At 39.5% G+C, this 20,005-nt stretch overlaps 1 protein-coding gene and 2 long non-coding RNA genes across 6 annotated transcripts in view; 1 reads left to right on the top strand and 2 right to left on the bottom strand.

Annotated features, from left to right (window-relative positions):
- Positions 1-6,094: 6,094 nt before the first annotated feature.
- LOC131825038 (uncharacterized) lies at positions 6,095-8,587 on the bottom strand. Its single transcript, XR_009351100.1, has 3 exons — positions 8,127-8,587; positions 7,602-7,840; positions 6,095-6,144 (listed from the first exon to the last, which is right to left on the bottom strand). It is a non-coding gene; the product is annotated as an uncharacterized LOC131825038 (long non-coding RNA).
- LOC131825037 (uncharacterized) lies at positions 7,759-12,806 on the top strand. Of its 4 annotated transcripts, XR_009351097.1 has the most exons (5): positions 7,777-7,893; positions 8,605-8,687; positions 10,589-10,750; positions 11,168-11,290; positions 11,385-12,806. It is a non-coding gene; the product is annotated as an uncharacterized LOC131825037 (long non-coding RNA). The 4 variants fall into 4 exon arrangements; XR_009351096.1 differs by having other exon boundaries at positions 11,168-12,806; XR_009351099.1 differs by lacking the exon at positions 8,605-8,687 and having other exon boundaries at positions 7,762-7,893; positions 11,168-12,806.
- Positions 12,807-15,412: 2,606 nt separating this feature from the next.
- PLSCR4 (phospholipid scramblase 4) overlaps positions 15,413-20,005 on the bottom strand; it is a 132,258-nt gene continuing 127,665 nt past the window's right edge. Inside the window, 3 exon segments of the mRNA XM_059163839.1 lie at positions 15,413-17,703; positions 17,705-17,731; positions 18,591-18,749. Of these exon segments, the coding sequence (XP_059019822.1) occupies positions 17,650-17,703; positions 17,705-17,731; positions 18,591-18,749 (240 nt within the window). The 3' untranslated portion in view covers positions 15,413-17,649.

Below are 20,005 nucleotides of genomic sequence, written 5' to 3'. Positions count from 1 at the left end.
TGTGGGACTCAATCCCAGGACCCTGGGATCATGACCTGAGCCAAAGGCATGGCTTAACCGACTGAGCCACCCAGGCATCCCAATTTGCTGTATTCTTAAAGAAAAATCTTCTTTTTTTGTCTTATGGTTAATGGATATTTCTGAATAAATAATAAACTTCCTTCAAAGTAGCCATCAGGGCTAGGGACACAATTATTCTAATGATGCTATTCTAATCCATACCTTTTAAAATTCCTCTTTTAAAATTATCTTTATAGAGGCCATGTTATTTTGCCTATATTCAATGCCTCTAGTTAATATTTATTTAGTCCCTGCTCCTTGCTAGGCACCGTTACACACAATGAAGATATAGTGGTAAACATGAAGCACAAAATCCCTGCCTTCTCTGAAACTATTATAAACAAATAAGCAAATAATATTTCTGACGGTGTTAAGTGCTGACAAGAAGGAGAAAGTGAAACTCTCATCAAAGCCATCTATGAAAAACCCACAGCGAATATCATTCTTAATGGAAAAAAACTGAGAGTTTTTTTCCCTAAGGTCAGAAACACAGCAGGGGTGTCCACTATCACCACTGCTATTCAACATTGTACTAGAAGTCCTAGCCTCAGCAATCAGACAACAAAAAGAAATAAAAGGCATCTGAATCAGCAAAGAAGTCAAACTCTCACTCTTGGCAGATGATATGATACTTTATATGGAAAACCCAAAAGACTCCACTCCAAAACTGCTAGAACTCATACAGGAGGAGTTCAGTGAAGTGTCAGGATATAAAATCAATGCACAGAAATCAGGTGCATTTCTATACACCAACAGCAAGACAGAAGAAAGAGAAATTAAGGAGTTGATCCCATTTATAATTGCACCCCAAATCACAAGATACCTTGGAATAAACCTAACCAAATAGGCAAATAATCTGTACTCAGAAAACGCTAAAGTACTCAAGAAAAAAGTTGTGGAAGACAAAAAGAAATGGAAAAACCTTCCATGCTTATGTACTGGAAGAACAAATATTGTGAAAATGTCTATGCTACCTAAAGCAATCTACACATTTAACACAATCCTTATCAAAATACCAACAATTTTTTTTCAAAGAAATGGAACAAATAATCACAAAATTTATATGGAACCAGAAAAGACCCTGAATAGCCAAAGGAATGTTAAAAAAAGAAAGCAAAGTTGGTGGCATCACAATTCCAGACTTCCAGCTCTATTACAAGGCTGTAATCATCAAGACAGTATGGTACTGGCACAAAAACAGACACATAGATCAATGGAACAGAATACAAGGCCCAGAAATAGACCCTCCCCTCTGTGGTCAACTAATCTTTGACAAAGCAGGAAAGAATGTCCAAGAAAAAAGTCTCTTTAACAAAGGGTGTTGGGAAAATTGGACAGCTGCATGCAGAAGAATGAAACTGGACTACTTCCTTACACCACACACAAAAATAGCCTCACAATGGACGAAAGACCTCAATGTGAGACAGGAACCCATCAAAATCCTTGAGGAGAACACAGGCAGCAATCTCTTCAACTTCAGTGGCAGCGACTTCTTCCTAGAAACATTGCCAAAGGCAAGGGAAGCAAGGCAAAAACGAACTGTTGCAACTTCACCAAGATCAAAAGCTTTTCCACAGCAAAAAAAAAAAAAAAAAAAAAATCAACGAAACCAAAAGACCACTAACGGAATGGGAGAAGATATTTGCAAATGACGTATCAAATAAAGGGCTGGTATCCAAAATCTCTAAAGAACTTATCAAACTCAACACCCAAAGAACAAATAATCCAATCAAGAAATGGGCAGAAGACATGAACAGATATTTCTGCAAAGAAGATACCTAGATGGCCAACAGACACAAGGAAAAGTACTCAACATCGCTTAGTATCAGGGAAATACAAATCAAACCCACCATGAGATACCACCTTACACCAGTCAGAATGGCTAAAATTAACAAGTCAGGAAATACCAGATGTTGATGAGGATGTAGAGAAAGGGGAACCCTCCTCCACTGTTGGTGGGAATGCAAGCTGGTGCAATCACTCTGGAAAACAGCATGGAGGTTCCTCAAAAAAGTTGAAAATAGAGCTACCCTATGACCCAGCAATCGCACTACTGGGTGTTTACCCTATAGATAACAAGTGTAGTGATCCAGAGGGGCATGGACATCCGAATGTTTATAGCAGCAATGTCCATAATAGCCAAACTATGAAAAGAACCTAGATGTCCATCAACAGATGAATGGATAAAGAAGATATGGTATATGTATATGTGTGTATAAATATATATGTGTATATATATATATATATATATATATATATATATGGAATACTATCCAGCCATCAAAAGAAATGAAATCTTGCCATTTGCAACGATGTGGATGGAACTAGAGGGTATTATGCTAAGCGAAATAAGTCAATCAGAGAAAGGCAATTATCATATAATCTCACTGATGTGAGGAATTTGAGAGGCAGAGCAGGTGGTTGTGAGGGGTAGGGAAGGAGAAAAAGAAACAAGATGGGATCGAGAGGGAGACAAAACATAAGAGACTCAATCTCACAAAACAAATTGAGGGTTGCTGGGGGGTGGGGGGTAGGGATAGGGTGGCTGGGTCATGGACATTGAGGAGGGTATGTGCTATGGTGAATGCTGTGAAATGTATAAGCCTGATGATTCACAGACCTGTATCCCTGGGGCAAATAATATATGTTAATAAATAAAATAAAATAAAGAAGGAGAGAGTGATTTGGGAGACTGGAAATATTTTAGACAGAGGGGTCAAGGCATGCCTTTCCGAGCAGGTGAAATGTGAAGAAAAGGAATAAGCTTCCTTAGGATCTGGGAAGAATGATCTAGGGCCCTGAGAGAAAACTGATATTGCTTTGTAGCATATGGAAAGCTACTGGAGGATTTTCAGAAGGGTGTAACTTAATTTGGTTAATCTTTGAAAATGGATTTGAGATAAGTGGGTGAGTGTGGTGAGCTGTTCAACTGAGTCATAGAATTTATGGTACAGACTGAATTTTGTAGCTGGGGAGTCATTTTAAAATATGATTTCCAAAACTGTTGTTAGCAACAGAGGGCGACCTTAGAAGATTCTCCACACTAACCCCACCCTAAGTCCTTATGAAGAATCAATATCTTGTTAACAATGAATATGTATATAAGGGCAGTTAAGTTTGTAAAGAATGTGTCTAAGAATTGAACATATTAATTATATAAACAGAGGTACTTAATTTTTTTTTAGGAGGGTTAAATATGCTGTTTGATTTTTTTTCTTTAAAGATTCATTTATTTCAAGAGAGCACACACACGAGCAGAGGGAGGGGCAGAGGGAGAAAAGCTCAAGCTGACTCCCCGTTGAGCACTGAGGCTACTAGGGGCTTGATCTCACAACTGTGAGATCATGACCTAACCTGAAACCAAGAGTCAGATGCTCAACCAACTGAACCACCAAGGCCCCCTTATGCTGTTTAATTTTTTTAAAAAATTTCATGAAAACTGTTATAGTAGACTTGAATCTACAACTTATCTAAATAAACACATATTCAAAATTAGAAGAGCCTAACATAATGCAGTCTCTTTGAACCCTAAAAACAGAATTTGGTCTGGTTCATAAGAGGAACTTATATTAAATAGCTAATCTCTCTATACATATGGAAATATGACATCCATACACATATTTTTTCCATTTCACTTACTTTACCACTCAGACTTTGGGAATCTTCCCGTAAGTTGTCTATGACTCATCCTTGTGTCAGATGACTTAATGCTTCCATCTAACCAAGAGACGGGAACATGATTATTTAAGAAATCCACCATTCCCACTCAGGATGCCAGGAGCCTCTATGGGGGCTAATCTTGTGGCTTGGCACTTTTCATCTTTTCTTTTTCCTTAGAAAATCAGTGCTTACAGTTGGCCTGCTAACTGGCATTTCTTTTATCCCTTGAGGGTATTTCTGGGTCAGTATGCTTTGATAGTATATAAAAGACTATAGAAGAGCCCAGCTAGATTTCTTTGTGCAGAGCAAAACAAACCCTGTTCCTCCTCTTCCTTCTTTTCTTTTCCTAGTAAAACTGCTAATGTTTGGAGTAGTCCATTCCTAGCCACACAATTATCTCACTGGAATTTTCACAAAAACACTTATCAAAAAAGAAAAAAACACTTATCAAAACAAGCCAGGCACTGTGGTTTCAATTTTACAGATGGAAAAGTGGAGATGCACAAGAGCTTCATTTCAAGCCTCAGGTCACTTAATTATCAAGGGCAGCTGCTAAGCTCCAAGCAAAGTCTGGGCCCCAGAATGTCTTGTACACTCTTTCTGAAACCCATCTCTCCAGAAAACATCTAATACTTGCTGGAGACTTGCTTCCCCACCCTCAACTGAATATTGGACACGGATACAGTGTAAGCCTTCATTGTTCCTGTATACTTGTTATCTACAGTGGTGATTTTTGTGGTTAATAACCAATTCTAGGCATTAGAGTTCTCAAGTTGGTACAGAAAATAGTACTTTTTGATCTTTTTCAATAAACCATTTACTGAAGGAGAGTCTGTGGTTTATGTTTGAAACTGGCACTGAAACCAGCAGTTAGAAGATACATTTACCTAAATTCCTAGTTTAACACTGACAGGATATACCCCGAAGGTTACATTTCCACATCTTTTTTCCTTTAAGAAAAAAGAAGGTCTTAAGAGCACACACACACACACACACACACACGGCAATCCAACTCTACATTTCCTTGGTTTAGAATCTTCTCTGTCTGGGTCAGAAAAAAAGATGATCAAAATCTTAAAGTAGGTTGCTTTAGTTGGCTAGAAGGAAAGATTAGGGTGGAATGAGAGAGATAAGAGCGGAGCTGGGAGTTACTTGCTTATTCATTGAGCTGGGCAGGGGAAATTGGCAAAGGAATTGAGCCAGTTATAAAATCCAGGAATACTGGGGAAGAGAGAGAAGGAATGACAACTTGTAGATTGTTTTACTGGGCATTTGCAAGGGGATCACTCTTCGCATCTTCCTTAAGTATTCAGTCTTCTTCTTCTTCTCCTTTTTTTTTTTTTTTTAAAGAATTTAATTTTTTATTTGAGAGAGAGAGCATGAGCGGGGGAGGGACAGAGGGAGAAGCAGACTCCCTGCTAAGCAAGGAGCCCAGTGAAGACTCTGGATCCCAGGACCCTGGAATCATGACCCAGGCCCAAGGCAGCCACTTAACCGACAGAGCCACCCAGGGACACCAAGTAGTCAATCTTCTTAAAGCTCCTTTACATACAGAGAAGTCTATAGTATCCTTCAGTGATTTTTGGAGTACTGTTTTTACTTTGCTTGTAGGGTTGCCAGATTTCATAAGTAAAAATATAGGTAGCCCAATTAAATGTGATTTTCTTACAAGCAATGAATAATTTTTTATGGGTGCAAGTCAAACATTGTATGGGATGATCTTCTACAAAAAATTAATATTTGCAATTTGAATTTAACCAGGCATCCTGTATTTCACCTAAAAACTCGATTCATTTGGCTAAGCTATAGATAAAACAACAAAGCTTATTTTATCAGCTTGCTTACAAATTGGAAAGAAGTTTCCAAGAGGTTTCTGGGGAGTAACAGCTGTTTCCAAACTTAGCTGCGCCTTGCAACCATCTGAGGAACTCCAGATTCTGGTGATTTTGCTCTGAAATATAATCAGGGCATGAGATTTTTCAAAGCACTCTAGGTGACACTAATGTGCCCCGGTGAGGAGTTGGTGACTGATGTCCAATGGTTCTTATCCTGCACTACACCCAACAAAGACCTAAGAAGAGACTTTTGGAAAGTACCCATACCCAGATCTGACCCCAGAGCAAATAAATCGGGGTGGGGGGGTTAAGGGAAGTGGGATGGGTCCCCTACGTTGAGATTTAGGAAAATCTCCCAATGAATGCTGTTCCTTCAAAAGTCAGAAAGTCCTAAATTAGAGACTAAAATATGGCATGCGAGAGAGTGCAACTATAGGAAACAGTTAAAAGTTGATGTTTAATATTTTACATTATAAAATTAATATTTATTATAATAAATTCAAGCAATAAAGAAGTATGTAAAAATAAAGATGACTCACCCAATTCCACTTTCCAGAGGTATCCACCGTCAAAGCCTTGATCTGGTTTTCTTGGGCCAAGCATAAAGGGAGGAGGAGAGGACCAATGAGAAACAAACGATAAGTGTCAATTACTTCACTTTTAATGGACTAGAACTTTGTCATGTCACCACTTCAGGGAAATGCTGTGTTTCTTCCAGGCTTCACTGTGAATCTCTGAAATTGGGCGCTATATAACATAAGGGGAGAAGGGGAAGAGAGATAGGGGAGGACCAGACAACCTCTACCACAATTATATTCCCGTCTGGACATCCCCCATGTAATGGCAGTGGCCTTAGCACTCCTGGCTGTTCCATCCTCTCATGCACTGGCCTCAGAGAGTAGGAATGACTAACCCAGCCACTGAGTTGGAAAAAGGAACTGGGCCAAAGTGTCTCAGACCACTCTTTTTGTGTCTCTTTGGGGAGGCAACTTATCTTGGAGAAGGCACACATTCCTAGTTCCTCTTTGCGGTATGTTTTATAGGGTCAAGCTTCTACCAGGGATCACTCTGTTTTTCTAGCTCTGCCTGAGACAGAGAGGGTAATTTGATTCTACACCATTCTGTAAAACTTTGCTGCAGAGAACACCACATGTCCTTAAAATAGCCTTATCAGAATAAAAATACTTTGTATTTCCTTTCTGTGTCTGTCTCGCAAGTGGTTTCATTCACAAAGTAATCTCTCAAAACACCAGCAATATATAGTTTCCCTTTGAAAGTTATAGAACTATCAGTAAAGAAAACAGTGTAAGTTCTTCCTGATTTTCATGTCGAGGCAGGTCCCATGACCACATCTCAAACCAGTGGCATGAACATGTCATAAACAGAAAATCACAAAACCAAATAGAATGGAGAGAGATATGCAAACATATGAAATGCAGAGAAAAACAGGAAATTTTTACTAGTAGAGAAAATAATAGCAAAGCAATTGAAGGGAATAGAATAGACACTGAAATCTGCCAGGTATATAGCTGACTGTCAACTTGTATGCCTGATTCCTTAATAAAATATTCCCCATCAAACCATGTCATCTGTATGCCACCTGTCAGGACAACATGAAGCTAAATTAGGTCCCATCTAGGCAAGCATTGTGCTCAATTTCCCATTAGCTGTATTAGGTTTCCTTACTTAGAATAATGGCCTCATTGTCTTTGCTGGACTAACACTCCTTTCGAACTGACAATAACAGTTCTTCAAAGCAGGAAAATCTAGCAAACAAATAATAGCCTTTTACACGTACACAAATAAATATGCATATACACGTCCATCATTGTATCAATGGATGAATGGATGAATATATAAACTTCTATGTTCCCCATGATGTAAACAATTTAAATATTTCTGTTGCTGTTGTACGACGGTAATTTAGTTTCCTTTCTATAGTTAGACTGTGAAATCACTCTGGTTTATTGAGGTAGACTATAAGTATGTGCTTTAAACCGCGTTGGAACATTAGAACATAGAGGGCAGCGGCCGCCAGATCCGTACCATGGTTCTAAGCCCGAGGCTCGCGCCGCTCCGGCAGCTCCTGGTGCTGGGACTGGAGCGGGCGCTCCTGGGCGCCTCCACCCAAGAGCAGGTGCCAGGCACCAGCCCAGCCCTCGGGACAGCTCCTGGAGTGCAGACTTACTCAAGTTCACGGACTGCACGTCATGCCCTCCCGGCGACTTCACAGTGCCTTCTGCCTGGGCTTCTCCGCAGCCCTTCCAGCTTCCTGTGGAGTTATTCTTAAGAAAATACATTGCAAGCCTTAAGGAGTAACTGTGCAAGCAGCTGAAACGTAAGCCGCATTCCTGTTCTCGGGCTATTGAACGCAATGGCCGGGTTGGGGCAGGATCCCACCATCTCCATGGCACACGATGCCCAGGGACGGGGCATAAGTTAGGAGCTATGAAAGGATGTGACCCTCAGTCCCTCCTTTCTGCACCTGGAGACTGCTAGCCCAAACATCCTGCTCCTCCCTTATCCCAAGACTAACTCCCTGCGTTCCTACGCGTAGGGGAGAATGCAAACCTGCTTTAAGATATTTGCCGTCCTGTGTACTCCTTTGCCACGCTTTGAGGCATCTGTCCTTGCTTCTCTCTCTCTCTCTCTCTCTCTCTCTCTCTCTCTCTCTCTCTCTCTCACACACACACACACACACACACACACCTATGTGCAGGATTCAGCTGCTGCTGCTCTCGATCGCAGAAGCAGCGTTGCACGGCGGCTCGGATTGGTGTAGGAGAACTTTCAGTGCGCGACTACACTCCCATCTCGCTGCTGTGGCCCATCTTGTGGGGGGAGGGCGTGGGGTGGGGAGGTAAGCCTAGCCCTCCCGCTGGGTGGGACTGCTTTCTGGCTTCTTGGTCAGCAGCTGGTGCTGCAGGAAAGGGAAGTTTACTACTCCCATCCAGGAGGCCGGCGGGAGTGCCTTCCAGAAAGGACAGGGACAGTCCGGCGCGCCGGCCAGCAGGAGGCCCCACCCACTCATCATTCCTTCTTTCATCAGGAGCCAGCCCCTGCCCCTCAGTCCGCCCTCCAGACAGCCAAAGCCAGACTCGACCGAACAGCGGTGTGGAAGGATGGGAACGGGTATGACCTTTGTGAGGCCTGGGTCTCTGCTCAGAGGAGCCTTAGAGGGTCTGCGACTACCCTGTCTCTGGTTCCAGCATAGAAAAGGAGACCTGCGCTGGCTCACACCAGACAGTTGGCACTAAGGAAGCTCAGCATTTGCACAAGGCCTCCGCCTCCAACACCACGCCCAAGGCTTGAGCGCCAGGTTGACACAAGGCACAGGCATACCGCCAGGCCCCACCCTCTCAGATGTACTGAAATTCCACCCCAGCCCCTCAGCCTGAGGGATTAGGCACCAGCTCCGAACTGGCCCTAAGACGCCTCCCCTCCCCCTTCAAATGAGGGGATATTTATTTCGGGGAGAAAGTTTGGAGGGGAGCGAGAACATATTAATAAAATCAATTTTAACTTTAAAAAATGATTTAGAACATTAGAACAATTTGAAACAGTTTTTTTTATCGCTAAGATTCCAATGTTATGAAAGATGTTACATCACAATGTTTTTAAATCACTGCTAAATTTTTGGTGCGGTGGAAGGAAACTGGAATATAAGTGGAGATCTGTACTTTTACTTTTGGTTCTAAGTACGAATTCATGGTGTAACTTTGGGCACTATCTGGGCCTCTCTCAGTTTCTTCATTTATATCATAGAGTGTAGAGTAGACAGCCCTTAGTGCCCCTTTAACTCCAAAATCCCTTGATTCTATTTATTAAAAGTTCTAGATTAGTACCAATATATTCTTGGCTGAAGAAAAAAACAATGAGCAGAGTTTACTGAAGAGCCCATGAGCTGGTGCTGCCCCCTATAGTAGACTGACAAGGGTTGGGGGGTGAAACCAGAGAAATATTTTGTCATTCAAATTGCTTCTTTCAGTCTCTCTCTATGGGCCTATTCCTTCATAGTCAAGAATTCTAAAAAACAAAACAAAACAAAACAAAAAACAAAACCCAAAACACCAATTTCTGTTTGTTTCTAACAGTTATAATGAAAAGAATTAAAACTCAAATAAATTATGTTGAATAACTATTAGCTAAGACAATTTGAGCAAACATGTTAAAACTACTCAAGGCGAGGATTGTTTCTATAATTTTCCAAAATAAATTTATCTGAGCCTGGATTGCAGGAGAGATTGCACCGTTTTAGGTGAATCTGTTTTTAATCTAACAACAGTATTAGAGACATTAAACATATTTTAAGAGAATCTGGAATTCGATAATATGATAGAAAAAGAATTAATATACATAATTTCAAATTGAAAACATTTAGTTGTAGATTAGATCTACACAAATAGTAATAATATGAAAGTTCAAATTGTTTTAAATTTTGTGTTTAAAGCATTATCCCCTGAATATTTTATTTTATAATAAAATTATGTGCTGTTAAAAAAATAGATCAGTTCCATTGCTGGCAATATTGCAAGATCATCTTAAAACCTAGCATACCTACAAAGTCTAGCTAAAGTATAACCAAAAGCTATGTAAATGGGAAGTGAAGCTCCTAAGAGAGTAATAAAATTCAGTAGAGGTCAAAATCAGGCACAATCTGAAATTTCTGACTATTAAACACAGGCTGACACTTGCTTTGGCATCCCAGAGAAGAGTTACCAATCTTCATTGGCCGTGGCTTAGATTTCAGCTGCTAAGATGAGACAGGAGATGAGTCATGGGCTGAAGCAAAGATGTAGTACTGGAACAGAGACTACCAATAAAACAGGAACTTTCAAAGGGATACACTTCAGTGTAAAGTGTGAGCTAGAAAAGAAAAAATTCCACTGGCAAATAGAACTCAAGAGAAAGTTTGACTGTTCAGGCTTGTGCTACAGGTAAAGAAAAAAATTGCTCACTGAGAATTTGTCACTAAGACTTATCCTCATTGTTTTGGTTTTCCTATTTAAAATGCATAATCCATTGGGAAGCAGCAAACTGACAGAACAGCATAAAAGTGGTCTTCGATCGGAAACACCACTGGGATACTAGCAGAAGCAAAAGCACATCTCTAAGAGAGAGCATACCCTTAAACAAAACCCCTCAAAGCCGCGTGGGCATCCCATCATAAACATCAACTTGAGAGAACACATGAGGTAACATACCATCGTCTTCCTTTATTTCTGTTTCCTATGTTTCTGAGTTAACACACAATGACATACCACATACCGCACAGAGATGAAAGAAGCACAAGGCATAGTGGTTTAGAATGTAGCCTCTGGAGCCATGTCAAATAATGGTTTTGTGGACATAAGCTAGTTGAGTTCCTTGGTGTAAGACACTTTTTAAAAATTTCATCTGTAAAATTGGGGTTATCTTATCTCACAGGATCATGAGAATTGAAATGAGTCAGTACATAGGAAGTCCATGCAATCAGAATGGTACCGGCAGTATAGGAGCACTAGAAAGAGCTCGCTACTACCACCACCACCACCACCACCATCATCATCATAGTTCGTTAGTTGCTCACATTATACCACCTGTCTCATGATTAGGCTCTTTTTCCTCCACAGGTGCCCGGATGGATATTCATCTCTGCTGGAATTGAATCTTGAGGTAAACCCAGCAACTACACATCTCAAAGTTGTATGAGTTCATATGACTGGCTCCCTTGTGGAGAAGCAGCAGAACGAACTGTAAGAAAGTTTAATGAACTGTAAGAAAGTTTACCACTAAGCGAGGTAATTACAGAATATTTTAGAATCCACTGCTTGCTTTTTGTTTACATAGTATGTGAAGAGGCACCACTGCCACTTCAACCTTAGCACCCAGCCCATCTCTGCCACACCCTCCAGTGAAGACGCAGCACCATGCCATTCCGGACCATTGGAAAATGGAGTGAGGAGATTAGCCTGCCTGATCAGATTTCTAGTAGGACTTTGAGACTGGGCAACTCTCCATGCTCTTCCATGAGCTGTGCTGTCTTCCAGGAGCTGTCATGTTTCTCACCTTTTATCCAACATTTCAATTTTCCTTCATTGCAATTACAAGAGTGGGAAATTCCTTAGCATTCCATCTTTTGTCATTACCTCTTGATGAAGTTTCTTCCTCTGAAAAAATGGTATTGATGTTTATCTCGTGATGCAAATGTGAGAATCAAGTAAAACATATTTTCAAACAGAGTAATTTTTAGCTTATGTAATAATTCTTTAAATCTGTGCTGTAATTGCATACTTACTGGCTTTATCCTTGCTGAGGGATAGAGGACTACCTCTTCATTTCTGTCTCCTTTAACACCTAGCACAGTGTCATACTTGCATTAGAACTATTTTCACTCATTCGAAAATTATTTGTTGAAGATCTCGGATGCACCACTCTCTTGGGTTCTGTGTTTAACTGTAATAAACAATCAATTCCTGCTTTGCTTGATGAAAATTTGTTAAATTGACCTTTTCAGGTGTACTGACCATGTATTCAGCTTACAGACAAGACTGTAAAATGTACCTTATTCACCTCCAGCAGTGCCAGGAAGTGTACCTGGGCAAATGACATACCCAGCTAGCCTGAACCTTCTGATCGAATGGGGACAGAGATACATTAGATGGCACCTGAGATGGTGCGAGGGGCATGGTCTCTACTGAATGTGCCAACATCCCATTGAACACATGTTCATGTGGTCCTCATAGATGGGTATTTTCTTTAAAATACCATTAGTGTGTGAACCTCTAAGGGTAGTATTTGTGTATTTTTTACCTTTGCATTACCCTCTGCCTTCGGAAATAGTTCAATGTCTGAATTTAGGAGGTGCTCAATAGAGTAATTATATATAGAATGAAATAGTGGAGAGAGGGTATATTTTTTAAACAGCAAAACTTTTTAACTGGTTACTATAACAAATATTTCAAAAATATAGCCATTGATTGTTTTGTTATTCATTGGGCAGATACTGAGTGAATGCCTAAGAGGTACTGTTCTTAACCATGCTAAGTGTTATCATGGATAATACTATGCTATCTCACTGATACATACTACATTGGAATGTATTATTCTGTTTTTCTCTTTTCTGGGGTTTCTAAGACATCTAGAGGCAAATAAATGGGGAACAGGTTCTGTGAAGGTCAACCAAATTACGGGAAAGATTCACTTTCAGTGTTCATTATCACTAGCCAAAAAGTTGTATTTGGTTTAGTTTATTAAATTCATACCTATGGATTTTCCAAGTTTGCATCTTCCAATATAAGTTAAATTAAACCTTTAACACTGGGGCAGGGGGCAGCAGGTCCTAAAAAGCAGCCAGCTATCCCAGCAGAGCAGGCTGCTATCCCTGGAATCACTGCTCATTCTATACTTGAACTTAACATCCAGCTGGTTGAAAAATTAGACTGGTAACCAGCTTATTGTATACTTTTTGGGAAATCTTGTCATTAAAATTGTTTTAAAATGCATCCCTTACTGACAGTTATAAATTCCGGCAGCTTTCCTGCATGATACACTACTGCTGAAACCATACCTAAATTTTAATGTGTCTTAAGTAAGTGGATTAGGAATAAGCATTTATAAATAACTTGGTTATATCAGAAAGCTAGTCACTACTATAAAACACTACAAAAATGACTTTATTGGAATTAAACATATACGAAAACAAGGATCCTGAAGGAAACTGATATATAAGAAATTCCTTTAAAAAATCCCTCTGAAGAAAAGTTTAAAAAAAAAATAACTGTCTTAGTCCATTTTGGCTGTTATAACAAAAATATCATAGACTGGATGGCTTATAAACAGCAAACTTATTTATTGCAGTTCTAAAAAAGTCCAAGATCAAGGCCCCAGCAGATACTGTGTCTGGTAAGAGCCAGCTTCCTGGTTCACAGATGGCTGTCTTCTCACTGCGTCCTCATGTGGCAGAAGGGGCAAGGGAGCTCCTTGCCTTCTCCTTCGTAAAGATACTAATCCATTCATAAGGGCTCCACCCTCACATTCTGATCATCCCCCAAGTCTCACCTCTAAATATATCACATTAGGGGGTTAGATTCCAACATACTAATTTTAGGTGACACAGACATTCAGTCGATGGCATTCCACCCCTGGTCAGGACAAAATTCATTCATTTCATCCTAACAGCCAAAAAGTCTTAACTTGTTCCAAACTCAAAAGTCTGAAAGTCCAAAGTTGCATCTAAATCAGATAGGGGTAAGAATCAAGGTATGAGTCATCCTGAGGCAAAGTCCTCTCTATCTAGGAACCTGCAAAACCAAACAAATTATGTGTTTCCAAGATAAAATGGTGGGACAGGCACAGGACAGACATTCCTAGTCCTAAAAGGAGAAATAGGAAAGAAGAAAGGAGTGACAGGTCTTAGGTAAGTCCAAGACCACACAGCACAAACAACATTAAATCTTAGGGCTTAAGAATAATCTTTGACTCAATGCTCTGTCTTTTGGGCCCCTTTGGGATGGCCTTGTACCCACAGGGCTCAGAATGGCCTTCCCTGCAGAGACTCTCTACCCGGGCCCTGTGATCTCCAGGACTGGGGTTCAAAGCCCGAGTTTTGCCCAGATGGCCCCTTTTGAAATCAAGGTGAAGGCAGCCATACCCCCTTGACCTATGCACTATGAGATAGGGCCACATGGACCTGTACCCTCTGGGCAGGTGGCCAATGAAGTCCATGCTATACCAGGGCGCACAAGAGCACAGCTGGAGTGGCAGAAGCACATGGCAAGAGAGTGCAGAGAGCAAGCCCCCCCCCCCCCCACCATGTGAAGTGGTGCCAGGTACTGTGCACAGTTCCCATTGGTACTGGAGGCCCTTCCTTTGAACCACTCAGCCCCCTAGGCCCTTCTATTATAGGCCTGTCATGGGAGAGGTGGCTCTTTTGACCACTGATGTGCCGTCAGGGTCATTCTTCCACTGTCCTGGAGAAGAGTTTCCTGGCTTCTGTTCAGAAGGCTCAATCACACTGATCTTATCAGTACTTTGGCCATACCCTCAGTGTTCTCATTTTTTGCTATATGGATAGGCTGAAAATTTTCCAAGTCTTTACATTCTGCTTCCTTTTGCTTAACAATTCCGCCTGTAAGTCATTTCTCACTGCTTGCATTTTACTGTAAGTCAGAGGAACTAACTGCACCTTCAACACCCTGCTTAGAACTCGCTTCAGCTAAACATCCAGTTTCATCACTTGCCAGTTCTGTGTTCCACAAAACATGAGAACATGAACATAATTCAGCCAAGCTCTTTGCCACTTTATAGTAAAGAAGGCCTCTCCTCAGGAACAAGTTCCTCATTTCCACCTGAGGCCTCATCAGAATAGCCTTAACCGCTGACGTTTCTACCAACATCCTGCTCAGGATTACTTAGCTATAAGAACACTGAGGCTTCCTCTATAGCTCTATTTTCTATCAGAGCTGTCACCAGAATCACCTTTAAAGTTCTGTTAAAATATCTAGGCTTTTTTTTTTAGAATGCAACTCAAAATGCTTCCAGCTTCTCCCCATGACCCAGTTCAGTGCTGCTTCCACATTTTTAGGTATTTGTGACAGCAGCACCTCCAATCTCTGTCTGAATACATTTGGGTAACTATACAGAAATACTGTGGACGGAGTGGCTTAAACAACAAGTATTTCTCTCTCACCGTTCTGGAAGCTGGGAAATCAAAGATCAAGGGGCTGGCAGGTTATAAGGACACTCATCCTCTTGCATGACCCAATACTGCCCAACATCATACACTGGGGTAAATTCTCAAGTTTGGGGTGTGGGGAGGGATACAAGCATTTAGTCTACAGCAAAGACTTAATCCCAAGTCAAAAAATAGAACAGTATTTTACTATAAACCAAATTATATTTATTTAAAAGCCAAAAACGATATGATGAAGCATGAAAACACACAAATTTCAGGGCAGTTTTTGTTTTTAGTCAATCTGATCAATTTTACACAGTGAAATACCATTAAGACATATATAGAAACCATAGTATAAAAATATAAGACATATTGTATTACTTTTTTTTTTAAAGATTTTATCTATCTATTTGAGAGAGTGAGTGACCACAAGCAGGGGGAGCAGCAGAGGGAAAGGGGGAACAGGTTCCCTGGTGAGTAGGGAGCCCCATGCAGGGCTCGATCCTAGGACCCTCAGAATCATGACCTGAGCCGAAGGCAGATGCTTAACCAGCTAAGCCACCTGGGCACCCCAAGATGCATAATACTACTTTTAAAGAAAGTGGAATTATAACTGTAAGAGACAACTTAATACCACAAAAGCAGAAATTTAAAATGTCATATGTTAATTTTTTTTTTTTTTTTTTTTTTTTAGTATTACACAGCAGATCTTGAGATGTAGGAATATGGGCAAGTAAAAAGAAGGTTTATAGAGATAAACTTTCTCAGTACTATTTGTCTGATTTCATATATAAAATGTCAAACATTATTATAAGAAATAATATATATGTCTAAGACTGCAATTATACTTTCAAATATAATTACTTTTTTTAGAAAGCAGCAGTTTTACTTTTTTTTTTTTTTTAAAAAAAGCAAGTAGTAGCACCTAAAAATAAAAATTACCAGAAACTGAGTAAAACAACTTCACTATGAAAAGATAAATATAATTTAAAAATGAAGCACCTTTCTTTGACTTCAAGAGGAACTATGGGCAAAGGCCCTCATCTCTGAATAATCCCATTGGAGAACACTCAGGCTTGTTTTACTTAACAGTAAGTATACATTTCATTCAATATACTGGCTGTGTTGAAAGAACACAGTCCATGTCCAGATAGGAAGGTAGAATGCAAAAGAGACAGGTTGACTCATTAGAGTTTATTCACTAATACACTATGCTTTTAACTAGATAATAAAAACAAGTACATACTTTAACTATGGTGATCCTACATAATTTTACTGGTAAGCTACAGTTCACAGAGAAGCAGCATGTTTGCTGTGTTTTATTCTTTTCTTTGCATAGATAACAGATTTATCATCTAAATAAAAAGCAGCTAAGAAATATTAAACAACGTCAAGATTTAGAGGTTTTGCTTTTACAAAGTGCTACACATAATGTCACATTTCAAAATTTAGTAACAAAACCCTAACTCTTGCTATTAAAAAAGCACAGTGGTTATCAGGGATCTTCTTGGAAGTTAAAAAAAACAAAACAAAACAAAACAAAACCAAAACCCAATTATCTTCTCTGTGTCACATCAAATGAGAAACAAAGGTTCAAAAGGCAATCTTAGAGATTTGACCAAACATATTTTATATATAAGGCATTTGTGACCAAGAGAGATGAAACATTAAATGCAACCTCCTTATAAGGGCACTGGTATCTCTAAGAGGCTCAGAGATCTAGAATGGCTGTAGCCCTTGTCACCTCTTTTCTTGAGAGTCTGACCCTGACTCCATATACAGGCAGGTCCTGACTGACCATGCGGATGAATGAGGGAGTACACATGGAAAATACAAACCTTATGATTAAAAAAAAAAAAAATTATTTGGTAAAAAAATGAAAATCTCCAAGGAAACTTAGAAACTTGCAAAACAGGGTTTTGATACATATACACAAATAAATGTTTCCTTGTACAATAAACACATAGTGTTTCGGTCTGTCTTCCTTTTTGTTTTTAAAGATCAAGAGTATCATTCTTTTCACCTGGAATCAAATTTGTCTTCAGTAACAGGACAAGAGGTAGGAGAGGGAGGACAGGGTTAGGGATAAAAGCTCTATTACTCTATCTCAAAGACTGCTCTAAAAAGCTCATCATTTCATGACTTATTAATGTGAGAGCTCTGGGATTCATTTTCCCTTATGTCATGGTAAAGTGTTTTCAAGCTTACTGTAATGTGTTTACCTGGTTATTGAGTCATAGCTTTTTCAAGGTGAATGCCTAGTCTACCAAAGAGACAAAGGACAGATAAAATCAATTGAAACATGTTTAGATTGTATTCTTGCTCTTAACACTCTTAGCCTGTTAGAGCTAATACCCAGTGAAAAAAACCTGCAGAAGCAGACACATATATTTGCAAATAATTCAGGGAATTATAAGCCTGATCTAATTTTCTACTTCTTTATGAGCCATAATTGCTGATTTTCGGTGTCCATCTATCTTGATGAATGCTGTGGTGGGGACCTTTCAAAATACATGAAGTCCTGAAATTAGAAAAATAATTATAGATACATATATTTCTCTATATTATATATAGAGAAAGATAACTGTATATATATAGATACATACATAATTAGATGCAAATCATGAAGTATTATCCTCATAATTTATCAGGTGACCCTGATTCTAATTAAGAATAAATAAATCTAATAAAACCTTTATGAAAAGGACCTAATATGAAGACCAGCAATTACAGACTTGGAACTGTTGGTAACCAGTAATATCTCCATTTGGGGATTCCGATTAACAAAATCTTCATTGTTAAAAGGAAGAAAAACTGGACAATCAATATTAAATACGTTAAATATACCAACTGTAATATGTTAGCTACATCTTGAAGGTAAATATATCCATTTTATTTCCATGTAACCACTGATCAGTCAGGGTTACAGCAAGGGAACTGTACCTAAATAAATCGAAGGAAGATACAACACCAAGGAGCCCACTGACAGAGAGGTACGGGGTGGGGGAAATGGGACATCAGCTTTGGGTTATTTATTTCATTAAGAAGTCATAGGCTAGGCATCTTTAAGTAATGGAAAAGACATGCAATGAGGACAGGTATACCCACTGGATGCCCCATATTCTCCAAGTACTCTTCTGGCCCTCTACTCCTATGATAGCTCATGTTCAGTGCCCTGAACAATGTAAGTATTTTTATCTCCATTTTATAGGTAAGGCAAGTGAGGCCTGAAAGTGCTAACCGCTTTGCAAAATACGCAACTAGTCAGCGGTAGAGACAGACACTGTCCTAGTTTCAAAGTTTACTGCCTGTCTCTTATACTACACTGCATCGCATCACAAAGAGTGATTCTCTCAAGACAACTCAAAAGCAACACTTACAATGAGGAAGCAAGCTCCAAAAATCATGGCTTTCATCTTCACGTCCAGATCTAATGGGAAGTGAATTTCAAAGTGGTCAGCGTCCCCCATTGCTGATAAGAGACCGTTCCACTTCCTAATAATGCTGCCGATGCTGGACATGCCATCAAGGGATTTGACCTAGAAAGATAAGAATGTGACTTTAGGATGATTGAAAAATATTATAATACATTTCATTCTTCTACTTAGAAGCAGCTTGCACTGCCATCGCATAAATACAGGACAGGAAGTAATAAATTACTGTAAAGTAATAAGGAATCATGGCCAAGAAGGCTTAAGTGCCTTGCAACTGGTTAATAACTGAGCGGGGGTATATCTGACAGTTTGGGAGCTGGTACTCTTTCTTCATCCTCAAATGAGGCATGATTTGAATTGATTCTGAAGTTCTTTTTCATACAGTAAAGGGTGGGAACTGGGAGGGAGTCTCTACAGTCTAGGGAAACACATAAGCAAAAGTAAGGAAGCACAGTTCTATGTACTTCACAAACTTCAAGTGATCATTCAAGTTTCTGTGTGCCAAATCCACCCTGTCTTCTTAAAGCATGTAAGATTTCTGAGGGGCTTCAGCTTCCAAAAGGGGGATTCTGGCACTTGCCAGAGGGACAACTCCCAAATACTAACTTTGGGGGATCAAAATGACCCTATACGCCTGTCCCTAAAATTTGGCTTATCTATATTTTTCTATTTCTCTACAATGGTATTTTAATAAATAAGCAATACTTGAAGAACTAAAAAAAAAGTTTATTGGGTGCCATAGGAAATATATGAATGAGCAAATTGAGATAATGAAGCTTGCTGAAATTGCAAGGCATTCAAGAAGGATTCTCTAAGAAGCTCAGGAAATACTTCTAGGAATCTCCTTTGTCAGATTTGTAAGATAATAAGCACTTATTTTGGAGTCACTGAGATAGAGGCAAAACAAGAGGATTTTTCATTTTTCTGAGAAAATATAACCTATTACGAGTTTTATCCTATCTCATAAAGACAGAGACAATTTCTACCATGCAAATAAACAATGTGTATAATCTCGGGGTACTCCAAATGTCCTGTGATATGTGGGGTACTTTCATCACTCAGGACCTACATCCCAATCCTGCAAATTGTTGGTAAAAATGGTTAATTAAATATGACCAAGAAGAAAGAAATGGATTCAGTTGGGCTATTTACTTTCAGGTTTAGTGTTTTAAATGGTTTCTTCTTATCTTTATCAAACACTGAAATGATAAAAAAAGTAGCTCACACTTTGGAAAACTGTAAGCAATCCACTAACAATACTTTGAAAATGATTTGATGTCAACCAATAGCCCTTTCCTCATTCTGTTTTATTCATTCACATGAAAACATAATCTGAAACCAACTCATTCCAAGGTCTGTTA

This window comes from Mustela lutreola, chromosome 2, assembly GCF_030435805.1.
Source record: "Mustela lutreola isolate mMusLut2 chromosome 2, mMusLut2.pri, whole genome shotgun sequence".
NCBI lineage: Eukaryota > Metazoa > Chordata > Mammalia > Carnivora > Mustelidae > Mustela > Mustela lutreola.
The sequence above is the reverse complement of the archived record's forward strand: the minus strand, read 5'-3'. Positions and strand labels throughout refer to the sequence as shown.